Raw genomic sequence first — 16057 nt, 5'->3', positions numbered from 1 at the left:
GACAAAGACAATGGTACGTGTGCTTTTGCCCCCTCCTGTTTTGGCATCATTGCTCGCGATGAGTACGACGATGTGGTTAGTATTATTATTTTGCGTGTTTGTCGAGAAGTTGAGCGCAAATGCGCTCGAAGGGAGTGGGGTCAAAATCGGGTCCTTCCCGGTGGGCAGTCCGTGTTATGCAAACTACCAGTGCGTGAAAAACGAGGCGTTTTGCGAGAAGGATGAATCGGAGGAGGACGATGAAAGTGTGTACATGTATCGATCTGCGGAGTATAAATACCGAGTTGAAGCGGAATACGGATTGCACGGGTACGATGATGCGAGTTTTATGGATGATTTAGCGATGAATGTGGCGAGATTTGCAAGCGCCGTGGCGAAGGTGATGGATGTGGACGCGCGGACGGTGGAAGCGCTCGAGGTGAGAGGAGCGGGCGAAAGTCAGTCGAGGAGCGCGAAGAGCGCGATGAAAGTTGTATTTATAAAGTTTGGAGTTTTGACAAAGACGTTAGTTGAAGCGGCGGAAAAAGGAAACAGATTGACGACGATACCGGCGGAGGACGTTGTCGACGCTTTACGCGAAGGCGGGTTGGATAATGTTATGTACGCGTCGGCGTCTTCTGGAGATGGATTTATTCAAGTGTATGGTGTTGGAGAGAGCGATAATAGTGCTACTGGCACTGGTAGTGAAGAGGATGGTGAGTTCACGCCACCGCCTTCACCAATACTGTCACCGCCGCCGATGCCGTCATTTGTACCGCCGCCGTTCTCACCTCCTTCGCCACCGATGCCGGAAATTTCAGAATCTCCTCCGTTACAGCCTCCTCCATTTTCTCCAACATTTGTATATCCTTCTCCACCACCGCCACCGCTAATACCGCCACCAAATTCTCCTCCTTTGCCACCACCACCATTACTATCACCACCACCAAGTCATCCTCTTCTCTCACCTCCACCGAGTCCATCTCCTCCAGCACCTCCTTCGCCATCGATACCATCGGCGCCGGCCTCACCAAGCTCACCATCGGCACCATTGTCACCTCTCTCGCCGAGCTCACCGTCAACGCCAAGCTCACCACTTGCACCAAGCTCGCCATCAACACCAAGTTCTCCACCTGTGCCAAGCTCGCCATCAACGCCAAACTCGCCGTCAACGCCAAGCTCACCGTCAACGCCAAACTCGCCGTCAACGCTAAGCTCGCCGTCAACGCCAAGCTCACCGTCAACGCCAAGCTCACCGTCAACGCCAAGCTCACCATTAACGCCGTCATCACTACTACCACCAAACTCACCATCGACACCTTCTACGCCACCGGTGCCGCTCCCACCGGCTTCACCATCAACACCGTCATCACCACTACCACCAAACTCACCATCGACACCTTCTACGCCACCGGTGCCGCTCCCACCGGCTACACCATCAACACCACTATCACCACTTTCGCCAGCTTCACCGTCCGCTCCATTCAGTCCGAGCTCGCCAAGCTCTCCATCTGCACCACCAGCGCCACTGCGGCGAAGAGTCCTACTTTCTTCCCAGGTCAGTGAGAAGTATCAGTTTGAGATGGGCACTTGCAAAATGATACCGCCTATCAGAACTGCAATATCACCACCACCATCACCGCCACTGAAGAAAATTGCAAGCGCCAAGACTATAGGTATTTCTGCCGGTGCTTTTTTTATCGTTGTTGTACTTCTTCGCGCGTTGTTTATCTATCATCGACAGAGAAGCAAGCGATTCGAAAAAGATAACGGGCTTATTTCTGGCGGTCAACAACAACGAAAAAACAGAAAAAGAAGCGTGTGAGAAATTTTTTCCTTCACTTTCGACGACGCTTCGACGACGATGTTTCTTAGACGCAACCGCGACGAGACGATCAGAGATGATCCAATTCATACCTGCAACCTTGTACACTCTCGCGTGATTGACATGGCACCAAGTGCGACGGAAGAAGGTGAAGCAGAAATTATGAGCGACGCAAAGAAAAAGGAGAAAAAAGTTTGGTCAAAGCCACCGAAAATTGATACTTCCGCCATCACCGGTATTCGAGCAATTACGGCGATTCAAATCGCGTCTGGACACTGGTTACTATTTTATGGCTCCAAAAATCAAGTGCCAATCGATTTTCAAGGAGGTCTCGCAGTGAGTACCTTCTTCATGATTACTGGATTCGTTTTATACGTGGGATATCGGCATAAAGTCTGCGATACCGAGACGTTCTCTTATTGGACGTTTATCAAACGACGATACGCTCGTGCCTTGCCTCTGCACTGGATATGTTTAGTTTTGTATGCACCATTTGTGTTCTTAAATTACGCGCAAATAAGAGACGATTATAACTTTTGGCAAAATAAAAGCGGAGAAGTCAATCTTATTATGGGTATTGCTTTAACGCCTTTCTTGATGCACTCGTGGATTTTTTCGCTCTGTTACTGGAACTCCGTGTGCTGGAGTTTATCTTGTCAGCTCGGCTTTTACTTTTGCTTTCCGTGGATGTGCAGAAAACTTGCGAGTTTGGAGGAGAAGATCGAAGAACAGGCTGCTTCATCAATCAACAAGCGCTCTCTCGTTGACCGAATCAAACAGAGACTATTTTTCCGTGGCGGTGGCGGAGGTGGCGAGGAGACTGTTGAAAACATCCACAACAGCATTGACAAAACTTTGCTCCTCTCGGCTGAATTGGCTGGTTATAAAAAGTATATCCTTCGATTCTACCACCTTTCGTCTTTCTTACCGCTCACCCTGATGGGTATCATGAATTCCACGTACTTTCGTAACATTTGGAAGGATAAAGATTTCAATGGTCGCGCCTCTACTCTGGTCACCGCATTGGATACAGATCTGGACGGAGTTCGGGCATACTTTTGCGCACGAGCTTGGTTTCCTGTTCGCCTGCCTCTATTTTTCATGGGAATGCTCTTGGGTGCTGCAAGAATGCGTGTCGATGACGCCCTCAAAGTGGAACAACAGGAAGAAGAGGCGGGAGAAGCGAACCAAGCTGACTCGTCAACCTCATCGTATCGGGGAAAATGGGCCTTCCGCACGGACGTTCTCAGCCTCTTTCTCACCATCTGGATCATCACCAGTATGGTTTTCAGCGGTATTCACACCGACTCAAAAAATATCCGCATATTCAACGAGTTCATTCTCACCCTCCCGGTCGCCGCGTGGCTGTTTGGTCTCACCGCCTGCACCGAATCCTACTCCTACCGATTGTTAAATTTGAAAATCCCGCAACGCATCGGTCAGTGGTCCTTCGCAATATACTTGCTCCAGTTTCCGTTCTATTCGTACTGGACCGCGATGGAAATACACTCCATGAACCTTTTCCCTCCGTGCGATCGACAAGCCGAACATATTCGCACGTGGTCGGACTGTTTTCGAAATTACGAGGGCGGAGATGACCCCAGATACCCCGATGTAATCGTCATCGCGTTCGTAATAATGCTCGTCGGTTTATCTGCGATTGTTCACGAGTACGTGGAGAAACCTACGACGAAGTGGGTGCAAAATTTAGTCGGTTGAAACTTACTCCGTACATCGTATTTTTGACACCACGTTGACAGCACTTGTACCACACTTCTCTCCAAGGATAAATAATGTCTCTCATCGCACATCCATCTCTCGCTTCGCCGCATCATCAATCGTCTCGCGCTGATATTGCTGCTCGCAGCGTCACGAACGATAGATTTCGTTCCTCTCTCTTCGCATCGGTGTCGTCGAATCATCGACAAAGACTCCCTTCTAAAAGTTCTTCTTCGTATTCTTCCGCTTGCAAATCCCCTAACGACCACCAATCGCAGAACCAAAGCGGAGGAGGTGAACGACAACGACGTCATCGACGAGACGTGGTACTACTTCCAACATTTACTGCTTTAGTACTCGCAACATCATCATCAGAAAATGCCGCGCACGCGATGCTGGTGGACGAATCCAAATCGATCAGTGCTGCTTCAACGATTTTGGAATCTTTAGTGAGCGTTTTCAACGGCGAAACGGGACTTCTCGTCTCCTCTGGTTTCGTGTGGTCAATCGCCGCAAACGACAATAATTGGTACGTAGCCACGACGGCGACGGATTTGTCAAAGAATAGCAAGAGTTTACAAGTTGAGTTTGCGGATGGACGCGAGTATGCCGCGACGGTGGCGTTTAGCGACATCGATACGAATATCGCTTTCCTGAGAGTGAATAAAGTCGAGGGAAACAACGCCGGCGCTCCGCCGCCGAAAGCGGCTAAGATTGGCCGTTCGGGAAATTTGAAAGTCGGGCAGGATGCTTTGGCGGCATTTAAGGAGTCTTCCAGAAGAGGTGGTGGAGATATCGGGAATTCAGTAATTCGTTCTGGAATTGTATCGGGGTTGAATAGAACAGTGCCTTCCGCGACTGGTCGCCCGTTGCGGAATTGTATTCAAACGACGGCTTCTTTTCCAAACGAAGGTGGCGGCGGTGTGCTGGTCGATTCTGGTGGCGCCGTGATTGGTATATTGGCGCCAACGTATACGGGAAAGTCGGGAGTGAGTGCGGGAACGAATAACGGTATATTCTTCGCGGTTGGCGTTGATTCCTACGTATTAATTTCTCAAAAGCTTTCGGCAGCAAGATGATTATAGCAATTCATTTTATATTTTATTAGTATTGCATGGCGTCGTTCGTTTTTGTTCTCTCTTATTTATTCAATGTAAGCGGAGTAAACGATTGTAGGTCACCGTATAGAGCACAGATGAACTTCCGAGTACAACGATACCCCGCGTCGCGTTTCTTATGATGATCCCTTTTACTTCTTCGGCCCCGAAATTAGGATTTTCTGAAAGAATACGGGCTGCTGCTCCAGCCGCGACGGCAGCTGCCATAGATGTGCCAGATTGATAGCCGTATAACGATTCGATATCATCGTCGTCATCGTTGTGAGATGATTTTGCTGTAATCGCGTCTACTTCATTCTTCTTTGTACACCTGTTTTGACCAGCGCACGCACCTACCAATCTCACCCCGGGGGCAAACACGTCCACGCATCTTCCTAAATTGTTCCACGCGTAATTCATATCTCTGCTATCCGTAGCTGCTACGGTCATGCATCTCGAGCTTCTCGCTGGCACCGAAGCACACGCATCCGCGTTTTGGTTGCCGCTCGCAGTCACCAACAAACTGTTCGTTTCTCGAGCGAACCTGTCCACAGCGTTTTCAAGCGCCCTGGAACGGACGCCAATGGGAGCTCCAAGGGCGAGTAAAACTACCGCACCTTTAAACATATCGCTATTTTCCGCTTGTTTCGAAAGGATTTGATCGCTGGTCCACTCGAGTCCAGCGACTACATCTGAAACGCTTCCCGCTCCATCCGAGTTTAACACGCGCACTGACACTATTTTTGCTCCAGGTGCAACGCCAGTAGTGCGACCTGCAATCAATGAGGCACAAAAAGTACCGTGACCATCCGGATCGAGATCCAGAAGATTGTCTTCATCTGGATCGAGCGCAGTCACGTGCGAATCGATTTTCCCGCGCAATTCTGCGTGTTTAGATTGCACTCCAGTATCGAGTACGTACACATAAACGCCTTCACCTCTTTGCGTACCATCCAGATCGCTAAACGACAAACGATTATCCAAGGGCAAGTAATTTTGATCGATTCGATCTAAATGCCACGGCGGCGACATCTTCGAAACGATCGCGTCCTCTTCGATATCCTCGATCCTCGAAGCGTCCAGATCCAACTTCATCCTCTCCAACTCCTGTTCCGTCGCGAAAACGGTAAACCCAGAACGGAAAGCCTTCTTGCAATTGAATTCTTTCCTCTCTTTGCACAGTTTAAAGCTCTCGTAGCGTGACTTTAGCGTGACGATGTACTTCTTTTTCTCATCAAAATTGCCTCCTCCGCGTATTTTTTGTAGCAACGACGAGTTCGTCGTCCGCCCTTTTTCTGTATCTTTGTCTTCCTGATGAAGACTACTACACGCGACCCCGCGAAAAGCCAAGAAAAGGACCACAATGAACACGAAAACATAGAATGAGAGATGACGACGACGTCGACGCGAAGGACTTCCTCGCACTTCTTCGCGCATGATGCTTTGAAAAGTGTGACGTCGTCGTCTCGTCTTCCGAGAGAATATTTTTTTGTTTTGTCCGAGGGGTTGGTTTTGGCTTTTATTAAGACCTTTTTGCGATGGATGATAAATAATACACATATTACAAAATGAACCGCTCGATGGCGACGGCGACGCCGTCGTCCGCGTTCGTTTCGTCCAGAACGACAGATGCCGCGTTCCTAGACGAGAAGCTCGCGTTACCCATGGCAACGCCAAAGCCTTCGATTCCGTCCGTATTCATCGAAGCGGCGAATTCAATCATTCCGGCGTCGTTATCGCCGTCGCCGACGACGACGAGACGATAGTTTCTATCGCTACTCTCGTTTGCTAAGACTAGACTATCGAGCAAAGCGGAGAGTGCTCGAGATTTGTCGACATTTTTTGGGACAACTTCGAGCATCGTGGCTACCGCTCGAGTGACCAAAGCGCCGTCGCCGGCGTCGATAAATAATTTGGAAAATTCGGATGAATAATCGTCGACGGCATCTTTATTCGGACCAATGAGGAGCATTTTCTTCACTTGGCCTCGACTTTGGGCGATGATGTCGTCCACGGTCGCCAATATTTCGCATTTAGGTTCGTGGTATCGTTCGTGAAGTTCGTCCAGAAACGGAGACGATCGCAACGCTAAGCACCGATCGTCGCTCGTGAACGCGGTCAACGCAAACTCTTCGTCGTATTTTTGCTCGAAAGCTTTTCGCACGCACTCTACGGGTAACGCGTCGTCTATGAGCGGAACGCCGTTTTCACCGTAGGATGCACCACCGTTGAGAAAAATCCCGGGCGACGACTCGGAAACTATGCGCGAATCTTTCAAAAGCGGGTTTGTCGCCAGCGCCGCTTTCGCCGCTGGACGCGCTTTACCGGTGGCTATAACAATCAACGTCGAGTCGTCTTTGGATGCTTCGAGAAGAGCCTTTGCAACTCGATCTGAAACGCGCGAACTTTCGTTCAATAACGTGCCGTCCAAATCCACCACGAGAACTTTTTTGCTCGCCTCTGACGAAGAAGAAGAGGCGGAAGAAGAGGATGAAACTCGGTCGATTAAACCGCCATCTTTGATATAATCCCACCCTAAGGCCACCATGATTTCTCGTTCGAGCTCTTGCATGTCCTTCTCTTCTTCCTCCCCTAGCTCGTGATCAAACCCAAGCAAATGCGCGAACCCGTGCGCAAGCAACACTCTCAACTCGTCCTCCAAGGAATGTCCAACCTCTTCGGCTTGCGCTCGCGCAGTTTCCACGGAAATAATGATATCCCCGAGTACACAAATTGGACCGAACGCGGTAATTCCTTCCTCTTCTCCACCACTCGGGAAGCTCAAAACATCTGTAGGCGCATCTTTTGATCTCCACTCTTTATTCAGCGCTTGAATGTATGCGTCGTCGCACAACGCAACCGAGAGTTCCGCGTGTGAAAGTTGTTCCGGAAAATCGTCCCCTAAATTTTCTCTCAATCGGTCGTACACGTTAAAGTTACCACTACTATCACTTTCACCACCGCTCGCATCGACAAAGAGTTTCAAAATAGCCCTCGCATCTTTCTCGAATCTCTCCCTCATCTTTTCCAACTTCCCCTCGTCCATTCGCGCCTTCTCCGCCATCAATTTTACGTCGCCCGGGTTACCGTCCGCATCCGACACGAACGACACGTCCACGATGCACTCGACGTCCCCAACGTAAAAGCTTTCGTCGTCCTCCTCCTCTTCCTCCTCGTACACTCCATCTCTCGTCAACGCGCGCGGCGGCGCGACATTTTTCGTTTCGCTTTGGTAATGGCGGTTCTTCGCGCCGATAAAAAAATGCCGAAACCTCCCCTTCATGGGGTGTTTCGAAGCCACCGACGAGGACGCGAATTTAGTTCTCATCGTACCATCAGAGCGGCGACGATAAGAACAGCCACACAGAGAGTTCTCCCCCAGAGACGACGACGATGACGATGATAACGATGACGATGATGCGATGGTAAAAGCATTCCTCTTCTTCTTAAACTCGAAAGTTTGCGTCGTTGAACGACAAAGACGACGACGGGGAAAGAGCGCCGCATGAATGCCGTTAAAAGGATTCACAATCCGCGCGCGAAGATTGCCAACGACGGGAGGATGAGGAGGAGAAGAGAGGAGCATTTTACTGCTACTGCTCAAAGTGTTAGTATTAGTAGTGTGTGTTATCGATCGATGATGATGAAGATGATGATGACGAAGACGACGTAAGAAATGCATCAATACAGTGAGGATTTTAACAACACAAAGCAGTGCTTTGATACGAGTTTAGTTTAGTATTCGATGATATATTATTATTATTGAAACAAAATCGGCGGCGTATCGCTGGGTATGATCCCCCCACCTGGAACGAAAATCCCTTCCATCCCTAATCTGATTTGAATGCCTAAGAATAAACAAAACGCGGCGACCGCGACGAACGGCAAGACGTCGTCGGCTTCGTACGTGAACTCCCTCGTCGGTATGCGCAGGTCTAAGTTGTCGTAGACGGATAAAAGCTCTTCGACGGAGCTTTTAGAGGGAACGATCTCGGAATCGTCCAAGTTTTTTACGTAGTTCGTATTCGTGGTGGTTGTGATGTTACTAAGCGCCGCGGCTGTGCTGGCTGGTAAAGCTTCTACGACGGCGTTGGCCAAATCGTCGATGAATACCTCGTCACAATCGAGCGCCGGGACGCGACCCCAGTATTCAATACCGCTCTCTTCCGCTAATTCTCTGTATTCCTGGTCGATTTCTTCTAGCGTTTCGATGTGTTCGGAAACAAAAGATACCGGGACCGCGCACAACGCTTTGGTGCCTTTATTCCCCAACGCTCTGATCGTGTCGTCCGTGTACGGTTTCAACCACTCCACCGGGCCGACCCTCGATTGGTACGCCAAAACGTGCTTGTACCCTTCGCAGCCTATTTTTTTCAACTCGTTCGTGATAAGTTTCACGCACTCTTCCATTTCATCTTTGTACGGATCGCCGCCTTCGGAAACGTAGGAGGTTGGCACACCGTGCGCGGAGAAGAAAACGACCGGTTTGTCCGGCGCGTCTTTAAACGCCTCAGATTCCAACGTGTTTTTTATCAACTTTGCCATGCTCGAAACGTATCCCGGGCGACTGTACCACGACGGAATGACCGTGTGTTGTAAAACCCCGGTGCTTAAAATTGGATCTTCCCTGAAGATTTCCTCCAACAGCCTCAACGAACTCCCACTGGTACTAATAGAAAACTGCGGATACAACGGCAAAACCACCAAACGCGTGATGCGGTCTCTCTTAATATTCTCAATCGCCTCCTCCGTAAACGGTTTCCAATATCGCATGCCGACGTACGTTTTCACGTTCGTCAAACCTTTCGATATCAACGATTTCTTCAACGCTTCTGACTGTTCGTCTGTAATTCGTCTTAACGGCGACCCACCTCCGATGGACTCGTACGCCTCTTTGCTCTTCGGCGCTCTCGATTTGCTCACCAGCGTCGCGACGAACGTTTGCAAGAATTGTAAACCATCTGTTTTTCGAGTTGTTGTAAGAGGAGAAAAACGCGTCGTTTGTCAGTTAAATAATCACGAGTCATCAAGTTCCGATGATTACGCGCGCACAAACACATACACACGCACAAATAATTCGCGCGTAAACGAAACGAGAGAAGTACGCAACAACGAAGATCAAATCAAAAGAACACATCATCTTCAACACGAAGAAGAACAACAACAACAACAAAAACCAAATTCTCTTTCTAAATAAAAGACGTACTCGGCAAGCGAATGATATCCGGATCGGCGAAGAGGTTGAACAAGAACGGTTCGACGTCGTCGAGCGTTTCCGGTCCCCCTAAGTTTAATAACAAGACGCCGACTCGTTCGTCTTTCGCTTTTCGTATTTGCGAGTTCCAATCGATGGAGACTGAGGTGGTGGCGTTTTCAAACGCGGTCGCCGCGGAGACTACTTTTTTATTAGAGGAGGAGGAAGAGGAGGAGGAGAACGTTCGCACGTCGCGCGAATGTGAGCGCGTCTTTTTTCGTCGTCGTCCTCGTCGTCCATCACCGTCGTCACCACTTTCGCATCGCGCGACGTTGTAAACGACGTCATTCGTGTCCAGAACCCCCGTCTTTTGTTGTCGCCTTTTCTGCTGCTTTTCCCGACGACGAAGCGAAAGAAGAAGACCTCGACGATGCGTCGTAGTATTTCTTCTTTGTCTTCTCTCAAAAGGAAACGATTGCGACGACGACGTCGAACAAGAGGTTGATGATGATGATGATGATGATGATGATGATGATGACGGCGTCGATGCCCTCATCATCACTTTTTACGTGTGTTTTATCTCTCAAAATTTGACGAAAACAGCTGCATGTAAAATCCAGCTTTTTTGCTTTTTTGCAATTTTTGCGATTCAATAATTCCTTGTGAAAAAGCGTCAAAAAAGGGGCAGACGAGTGTATTATTAAAGAACCGCTCAAAAACAGCATCGTCACAGAAGAAAGACACAAAACACAAAACACACGGTAAAAGTATAAAAGAACAACAAAAAACATCTGACGATGACGACGATTCAGACGACGACGACGAGACTTTTTGTCGGAAGCAGCAGCGGCAAAAGCAGCGGCCGAGTGCGGGGAAGAGAAACGGTGGCTTTGCGGAACAACAAGAGCGACGAGGGGAATACTGTTCGGGGGAATGCATTTTCATCATCGTCGCCGTGGTCGCTTTTTTTATGCTCCAAAGAAGACAAAGAAGAAGGACGAAGAAGAAGACGGAGAATGAATCCGAGGAGACCAACGGCGGCGTTTGGCAAAGACGACAACAGAGACGGTTTCAAAGACGTCTCGAACATCATGAAGAAATACTCCAAAGAAGTCCCGAAAGACGTGACAAAAGTCGTCGGCACTGCCGTCAACGTCCTGGGAAACAACAACCAAAATAACAAACAAAACGAATACAACGGCGTCTTTGCTTTACTCTTCTTCAACTTTTTATTCTTCGCGTTGGACCATTGGTTGCAACTTCCAATGATGAAAATGTTTTATTTGAACCACGTGGATCCGACGTGGTGGCAATTCGTCACGTGCACCTTCTGCCACGCCAGTTGGGATCATCTCTCGTCGAATATTTTCTTCTTGTACATATTCGGCAAGTTGATCGAAGAAGAGGAAGGCGCGTTTGGTGTGTGGTGTTCGTACGTAGCGACCGGAACGGGCGCGTCGTTGGCGTCGTGGTTGATGTTGCCAAAGTCAGTGGGTGGGGTATTAGGAATGGGCGCGGCGGCGACGGTCTCGTTGGGCGCCTCGGGAGCGGTGTTTGGTCTGTTCGCCGTGAGCGTTTTAGTCAAGCTTAAGTTTGAATGGAAAAGGATTTTGGAAGTCGTCGTGCTCGGTCAGTTTGTGATGGAACGATTTTTGAACGAAGCGGCAATGATAGGAAAAGTTGGAGGCGTAGGAGCGGGCGGAGTGAATCACGTCGCGCATTTAGCCGGGGCGTTAGCAGGGGTTGTCTTGATTGCGCTGTTGTCGAAGATTTTACCGGAATAATTATATACCTGGTACGGTGTGGTTAGTAGTAATCTTAAGAACAACAACCGAGATGATAATAAATAATAGAAAATGACTCTCACAGATTTATAATAATATATGAATTAAAAGACGCCGATAGCGGTGAACAAAGCGAAAAGCAGAAACAACCACCCGCCGCAAAACGCGACGAAGCGTTCGGAAATTTTCTTCGAAATCAAACTTCCGCCGATGACCGCAATGAACGTCGCAAATAAGTGTCCAGCCGTTGCCCCTACGGCCACGCCGACTGGATTTTGCGCCGCGCCTAAAGCAATCGTCGCCAACATGGATCTATCCCCCCACTCGGCGACAAAAATTAAGCAAAACGTTTCGATGATGTTTTGAATGTTCGTCGTCCCTTTCCCGTCCGACTCTTTGATCTTCGATTCTGCTTTGCACACGTCCTCGGCCGCTTCCGCCAACGCGCCTTCAATGATCACTCCATCTTTATCCACTTTAATATTTCCGTTGTTGTTATCTCCGCCCGCGTTCGTCTTCTTTGGCATGTCGCTCGCGTCCTTCAATGACTTCAACCCAAAGAACAACAAACTCGCCACCGCGATGTACTCGCCGATGGGAATTGTATTCGAAAAGCTCGCCGGTACCGCCGAAAACACTCTTCCAATGACCACTGAAATCACTGACATCAACCCTAACGCCGAAGTCGCTCCAATAACCACCGGCATTCGTCCCATTCTCATCGCCAGTAACGCGGCGATGAAAAACGTCTTATCTCCCAATTCCGATATAAAAATCAACGCAAACGCGGCGGTAAACCCAGTTTTTGCGACCGCTTGTACGACCAACTGAAGCGCGACTTGAATGTTATTCGTGGCGTTTAACGACCCTAACCCACTGGAGATGTATCCAACCACCGCTAACACGGTTAAAAAGACTAACGCCAAAGCAGTCGCGTTGGACTCGGCTAACGGGTCGTCCATTTTCTCTTTGATTTCTTGGATGAATTTCAAGGAACAACTACTACTTTTATCATTGTTCTCGTCATCATTTCCGCCCGCCGTCGCGCTACCACTGCTATTACTAATCACGAGTCTTTCATCCGTCATTCTTCGCCCTCCTCGTCCTCGTCGCCGTTTTTGGTTGTTCATAAAAAACGTAGACGAAGAATTGACCATCATCATCACGTGAGAGATGCGATTGCCTCCACCCCCCACAACTTTGCTCGATGATTTTAAAATCAATCTTTTTGTTCTCGATACAGACGATTCAGACGTAAACGACGACGTCTGTCTCCGACGCATCGATGACGACGACACGACGAACGGAGAAAAGGAGAGTAAAGGTGTCATTCGTACGTTCGTCCGTTAAAAGAGAGAAAGAGAGAAAGAGAGAGTGAGTGAGAGCTTTTCGTGTGGTTTTTGTGACTCAGCAAAGGGGAAGATGATTTAAAAAAATGAAGATTTGGTTTACACCGAGGAAAGTGTGAAATCAAATAGGACGAGCGCGTCGAAAGCGAAGACAGTGAGTCTCTGTATTTCTTCAATTTTATATGCCGTATGAGAAACAGATGTTGTCTGAGATGTTCAAAAGTAGGAAAGTCTGCAGAACGTATTAACGTTCCAACATATATCCGTTTCTAATCAGTTCGAATCTCGTAAAGGAACAAAATACTATTACATCTGACCGCCGACGGGGGCGTGACCTCGTTTACTGGGATTCGTCGCCAACTTTCGGAGCAGGCGTTTCTTCCTCGTTTGACTCTCTTTTTCTCTCTTTTTACGCTCGGTGGTGACTTTATCGAGCTTTTTGGCGTTGGAAAACGCGGCGGAGCCTTTTTTACCGACCAAGATTGGCGCTTCGCGGAGAGCGAACGCGCCGGCGACGTGGCCGAGGTGTAAGCGTTTGACGTGGAAGATGTGTTTGAGCGCAGACGGGTAGGCGGCGACGGCTCGGACGTGGGAGCGGAAGGCGTCTTCGGCGCGAGATTTGAGACTTGGGTCGGATTGCATCTTTCGTTCCGCGGCGGAAAGCAACGCTTTGACCGCGATGTGCTCCGTTGGGTTGTTTCGCGAGGAAGGATTCTTGTTGTTGCCGCAATATTTGCGCATGGTTGTTTGCGCGAGAACGTCCAAAACAGCCCCTAACTTTGCCTTTGAAAACGTGAGATCTTCGATATCTTCTTTTAACGTGTCTTCGAATTCCAATTCTTTTGGACCGAGGAAAAGAACGGCTTCGCCGTCGTTGCCTAGACGCGCGGCTCGACCGACTCTGTGCGCGTACGTTTTCGAGTCCGCCGGAGGGTCAACTTGCACAGTCGCGCCGACGTTGTCGAAATCTAAACCGCGAGCGCCGACATCGGTGCACAAAAGGACGCCTCTTTTTTGGGACTGGAATCTAGAGACTGTCTTTTGACGCTCGGATTGTTTTTGTGCGCCGTGTAAACGAAAGACTTCGTAGAGGCCGCTTCCTCTCTTTTTATTGCTCTTTTTCTTCTTCTTCTTCTCCTTCTTCTTCTTTGCGTCGGTGTCGTCGTCCGAATCGTCCGAATCGTCCGAATCGTCGTCTGAATCGCTTTCACCGCTCGCGCTGCCACTGCTACTACTACTGCTGCTACTGCTGCTGCTGCTGTCGTTTTCTTCATCGTTTTCTCCGTCGTTCTTCTGCCCAGCTAACCAGGACAAGATTTCGTAGTGATACTCAACGGACTCTCTGCTCGCGAGGAACACGATGACTTTGTTCAAATCAGACATCGCCCATCCGGCGAGTAAACCGGCGATAGCTGCCATTCGACATTTCGGTGGCGTTTCAAATATAGTATGCGTGAGCTGTGAAGGCACGCGAATCTTTCTATTCTTCCCATCGTCGCCATCAACTGCTCTCCCGGAAGCTCTCGCCATTGCTTTCATCAACCCTTCTTCGTCCTCGTCGTTCTCGTTGTCGTCCTCTCCTTGAACAAACTCAATCTCGCGATCAGCTTCTGGGTTAACGTCCACTGTCACCGCATTTTGCATTTTCATTCGCAAACGGTCTGTGCCTGGCGTCAAAGTAGCCGATAGCAACGTCATTTGTGAAAATGGAGGCGACGCCGACGCCGCCCGCGCTTCCTTTTTCGTTCGCTCGATGATATCTAAAATAGCGTCGATATCCTTCTCGAATCCTAAATCTAAAACGCGATCGGCTTCGTCAAAAACGACAAAACTGACATTCACGAATACAAAAGCGGCAGTATTTTGCAAGTGATCTAACAGTCTCCCCGGGGTGGCGGATAACACGACGCACCCTTTTCTCAACTTTGCCTTCTCCTTCGCTCTGTTTTCGCCGCCGTGAACCGATCCGGTGGCAATCCAATGGTACGGTTTCGATAATTTCTCGATAAATGAAGAAACTTGCGTGGACAACTCTCTCGTTGGCACGATAATCAACGCTCTCGTTCCATCTTTCCTCTCGATTCTAGGCTTCGCTACTCCTAAACTAATAACTATCGGTAAAACGTAGGCCAACGTCTTACCGCTCCCGGTTTCCGCTCGAACGTAGCAGTCCTTCCCGGCTAAAATCGACGGCACTGCCAACTGTTGTACCAAAGTTGGCGTCGTAAATTGTAAATCCACAGACTCAGACATGACTTTAATCAGCGTCTCCGGAACGCCGAGCTCGGCGAACGACTTCGCAGTCGTCGCGTTGCTATCAAACACCCGATCCCGATGCGGCGCCGCGTCTCTCTTCTCGTTCTTATTCTCTCCGTTCCTCTTTTCCTCTTTTGACTCACCGTTATCGTCATCTTCGTCTTTCCTCGTCGCTTTCTTCATCAAATTCGCCCAATCTGCGGGATTAAACGCCTCTTCTTCCTCGTCGCCGCTCTCGTTTTCCATTTTCTCAACTTCCACCAATTCGCTCATCTTCTCTTTCGATGATTTTCCCGCGTTGTTCAGCAACAACTTCTCCTTGTGTTCTCGAGAGTTTTTCAAGAACCTCTCCTTGGCCGTCATTTCTTCTTCTTCTCTTTCGTCCTCTCCGTTCTTACTTTTCGTCGTCGTCTGAATCGTCTTTGGTTTCTTCACCCAAGTGGAAACGCCGCCGCCACCTTTCCCCTTTTCCTCCTTTTCCTCCTCTGCTCGGGTGTCGAGAACGAGTCGTTTCCGCCCTGTTCTGTTTATCGTCGTCGTCGTCTCTTTGACGCCTCCTTTTCCTCCTCTCTTTTCGTTCATGTCGTCGTCGTTTCTTCTTCTTCGCTCCCCGTTTCCTCCTCCGACTGCATCACCGTTTCCCCGCCGCTTCTCTTTCCCGCCTTGCCATTTTTTCTTCCCTCGAGCGACGGTTCGCTTGCGCGGATTACCTTTAGGACCACCACCACGACTTCTATCGTCCTCGCCAACGTCGGAAGAAGAAGAGGCGCCGGCGATGTTCAGAGTTAACAACTCATCGTCGTTGTCGTCGTCCGGCATTTGAGTGTTTTTTTCTGAGGAAAGAAACAAGAAAT

At 49.2% G+C, this 16057-nt stretch overlaps 9 protein-coding genes across 9 annotated transcripts; 4 read left to right on the top strand and 5 right to left on the bottom strand.

The window, feature by feature from the left end:
• Positions 1-58: 58 nt before the first annotated feature.
• Positions 59-1545, top strand: Bathy13g01360 (unknown protein; the record flags this gene model as incomplete). The annotated part of the gene is made up of 2 exons (XM_007509559.1): positions 59-695; positions 818-1545. The coding sequence occupies 2 exons, from the start codon at positions 59-61 to the stop codon at positions 1543-1545; spliced, it is 1365 nt and encodes a 454-aa protein (XP_007509621.1).
• A 298-nt stretch (positions 1546-1843) lies between these two features.
• Bathy13g01350 (predicted protein) lies at positions 1844-3523 on the top strand (the record flags this gene model as incomplete). Its single annotated transcript, XM_007509314.1, has 1 exon — positions 1844-3523. One exon carries the CDS (start codon positions 1844-1846, stop codon positions 3521-3523), a length of 1680 nt encoding a protein of 559 aa, XP_007509376.1.
• A 74-nt stretch (positions 3524-3597) lies between these two features.
• Bathy13g01340 (Peptidase S1, chymotrypsin:PDZ/DHR/GLGF domain (ISS)) lies at positions 3598-4602 on the top strand (the record flags this gene model as incomplete). The annotated part of the gene is made up of 1 exon (XM_007509455.1): positions 3598-4602. One exon carries the CDS (start codon positions 3598-3600, stop codon positions 4600-4602), a length of 1005 nt encoding a protein of 334 aa, XP_007509517.1.
• Positions 4603-4671: 69 nt separating this feature from the next.
• Bathy13g01330 (autophagic serine protease Alp2) lies at positions 4672-6057 on the bottom strand (the record flags this gene model as incomplete). The annotated part of the gene is made up of 1 exon (XM_007509305.1): positions 4672-6057. The coding sequence occupies one exon, from the start codon at positions 6055-6057 to the stop codon at positions 4672-4674; it is 1386 nt and encodes a 461-aa protein (XP_007509367.1).
• Positions 6058-6181: 124 nt separating this feature from the next.
• On the bottom strand, positions 6182-7903 carry Bathy13g01320 (putative metalloprotease; the record flags this gene model as incomplete). The annotated part of the gene is made up of 1 exon (XM_007509332.1): positions 6182-7903. One exon carries the CDS (start codon positions 7901-7903, stop codon positions 6182-6184), a length of 1722 nt encoding a protein of 573 aa, XP_007509394.1.
• Positions 7904-8379: 476 nt separating this feature from the next.
• On the bottom strand, positions 8380-10370 carry Bathy13g01310 (ferrochelatase; the record flags this gene model as incomplete). The annotated part of the gene is made up of 2 exons (XM_007509312.1): positions 8380-9581; positions 9827-10370. 2 exons carry the CDS (start codon positions 10368-10370, stop codon positions 8380-8382), a joined length of 1746 nt encoding a protein of 581 aa, XP_007509374.1.
• A 241-nt stretch (positions 10371-10611) lies between these two features.
• Positions 10612-11598, top strand: Bathy13g01300 (predicted protein; the record flags this gene model as incomplete). The annotated part of the gene is made up of 1 exon (XM_007509496.1): positions 10612-11598. The coding sequence occupies one exon, from the start codon at positions 10612-10614 to the stop codon at positions 11596-11598; it is 987 nt and encodes a 328-aa protein (XP_007509558.1).
• A 104-nt stretch (positions 11599-11702) lies between these two features.
• Bathy13g01290 (predicted protein) lies at positions 11703-12881 on the bottom strand (the record flags this gene model as incomplete). The annotated part of the gene is made up of 1 exon (XM_007509375.1): positions 11703-12881. The coding sequence occupies one exon, from the start codon at positions 12879-12881 to the stop codon at positions 11703-11705; it is 1179 nt and encodes a 392-aa protein (XP_007509437.1).
• A 372-nt stretch (positions 12882-13253) lies between these two features.
• On the bottom strand, positions 13254-16022 carry Bathy13g01280 (predicted protein; the record flags this gene model as incomplete). Its single annotated transcript, XM_007509532.1, has 1 exon — positions 13254-16022. The coding sequence occupies one exon, from the start codon at positions 16020-16022 to the stop codon at positions 13254-13256; it is 2769 nt and encodes a 922-aa protein (XP_007509594.1).
• Positions 16023-16057: the final 35 nt, after the last annotated feature.

Source organism: Bathycoccus prasinos (genome assembly GCF_002220235.1).
Source record: "Bathycoccus prasinos genomic : Chromosome_13".
NCBI classification, from domain to species: Eukaryota; Viridiplantae; Chlorophyta; class Mamiellophyceae; order Mamiellales; family Bathycoccaceae; genus Bathycoccus; species Bathycoccus prasinos.
This window is presented reverse-complemented; position numbering and strand designations above follow the sequence as displayed.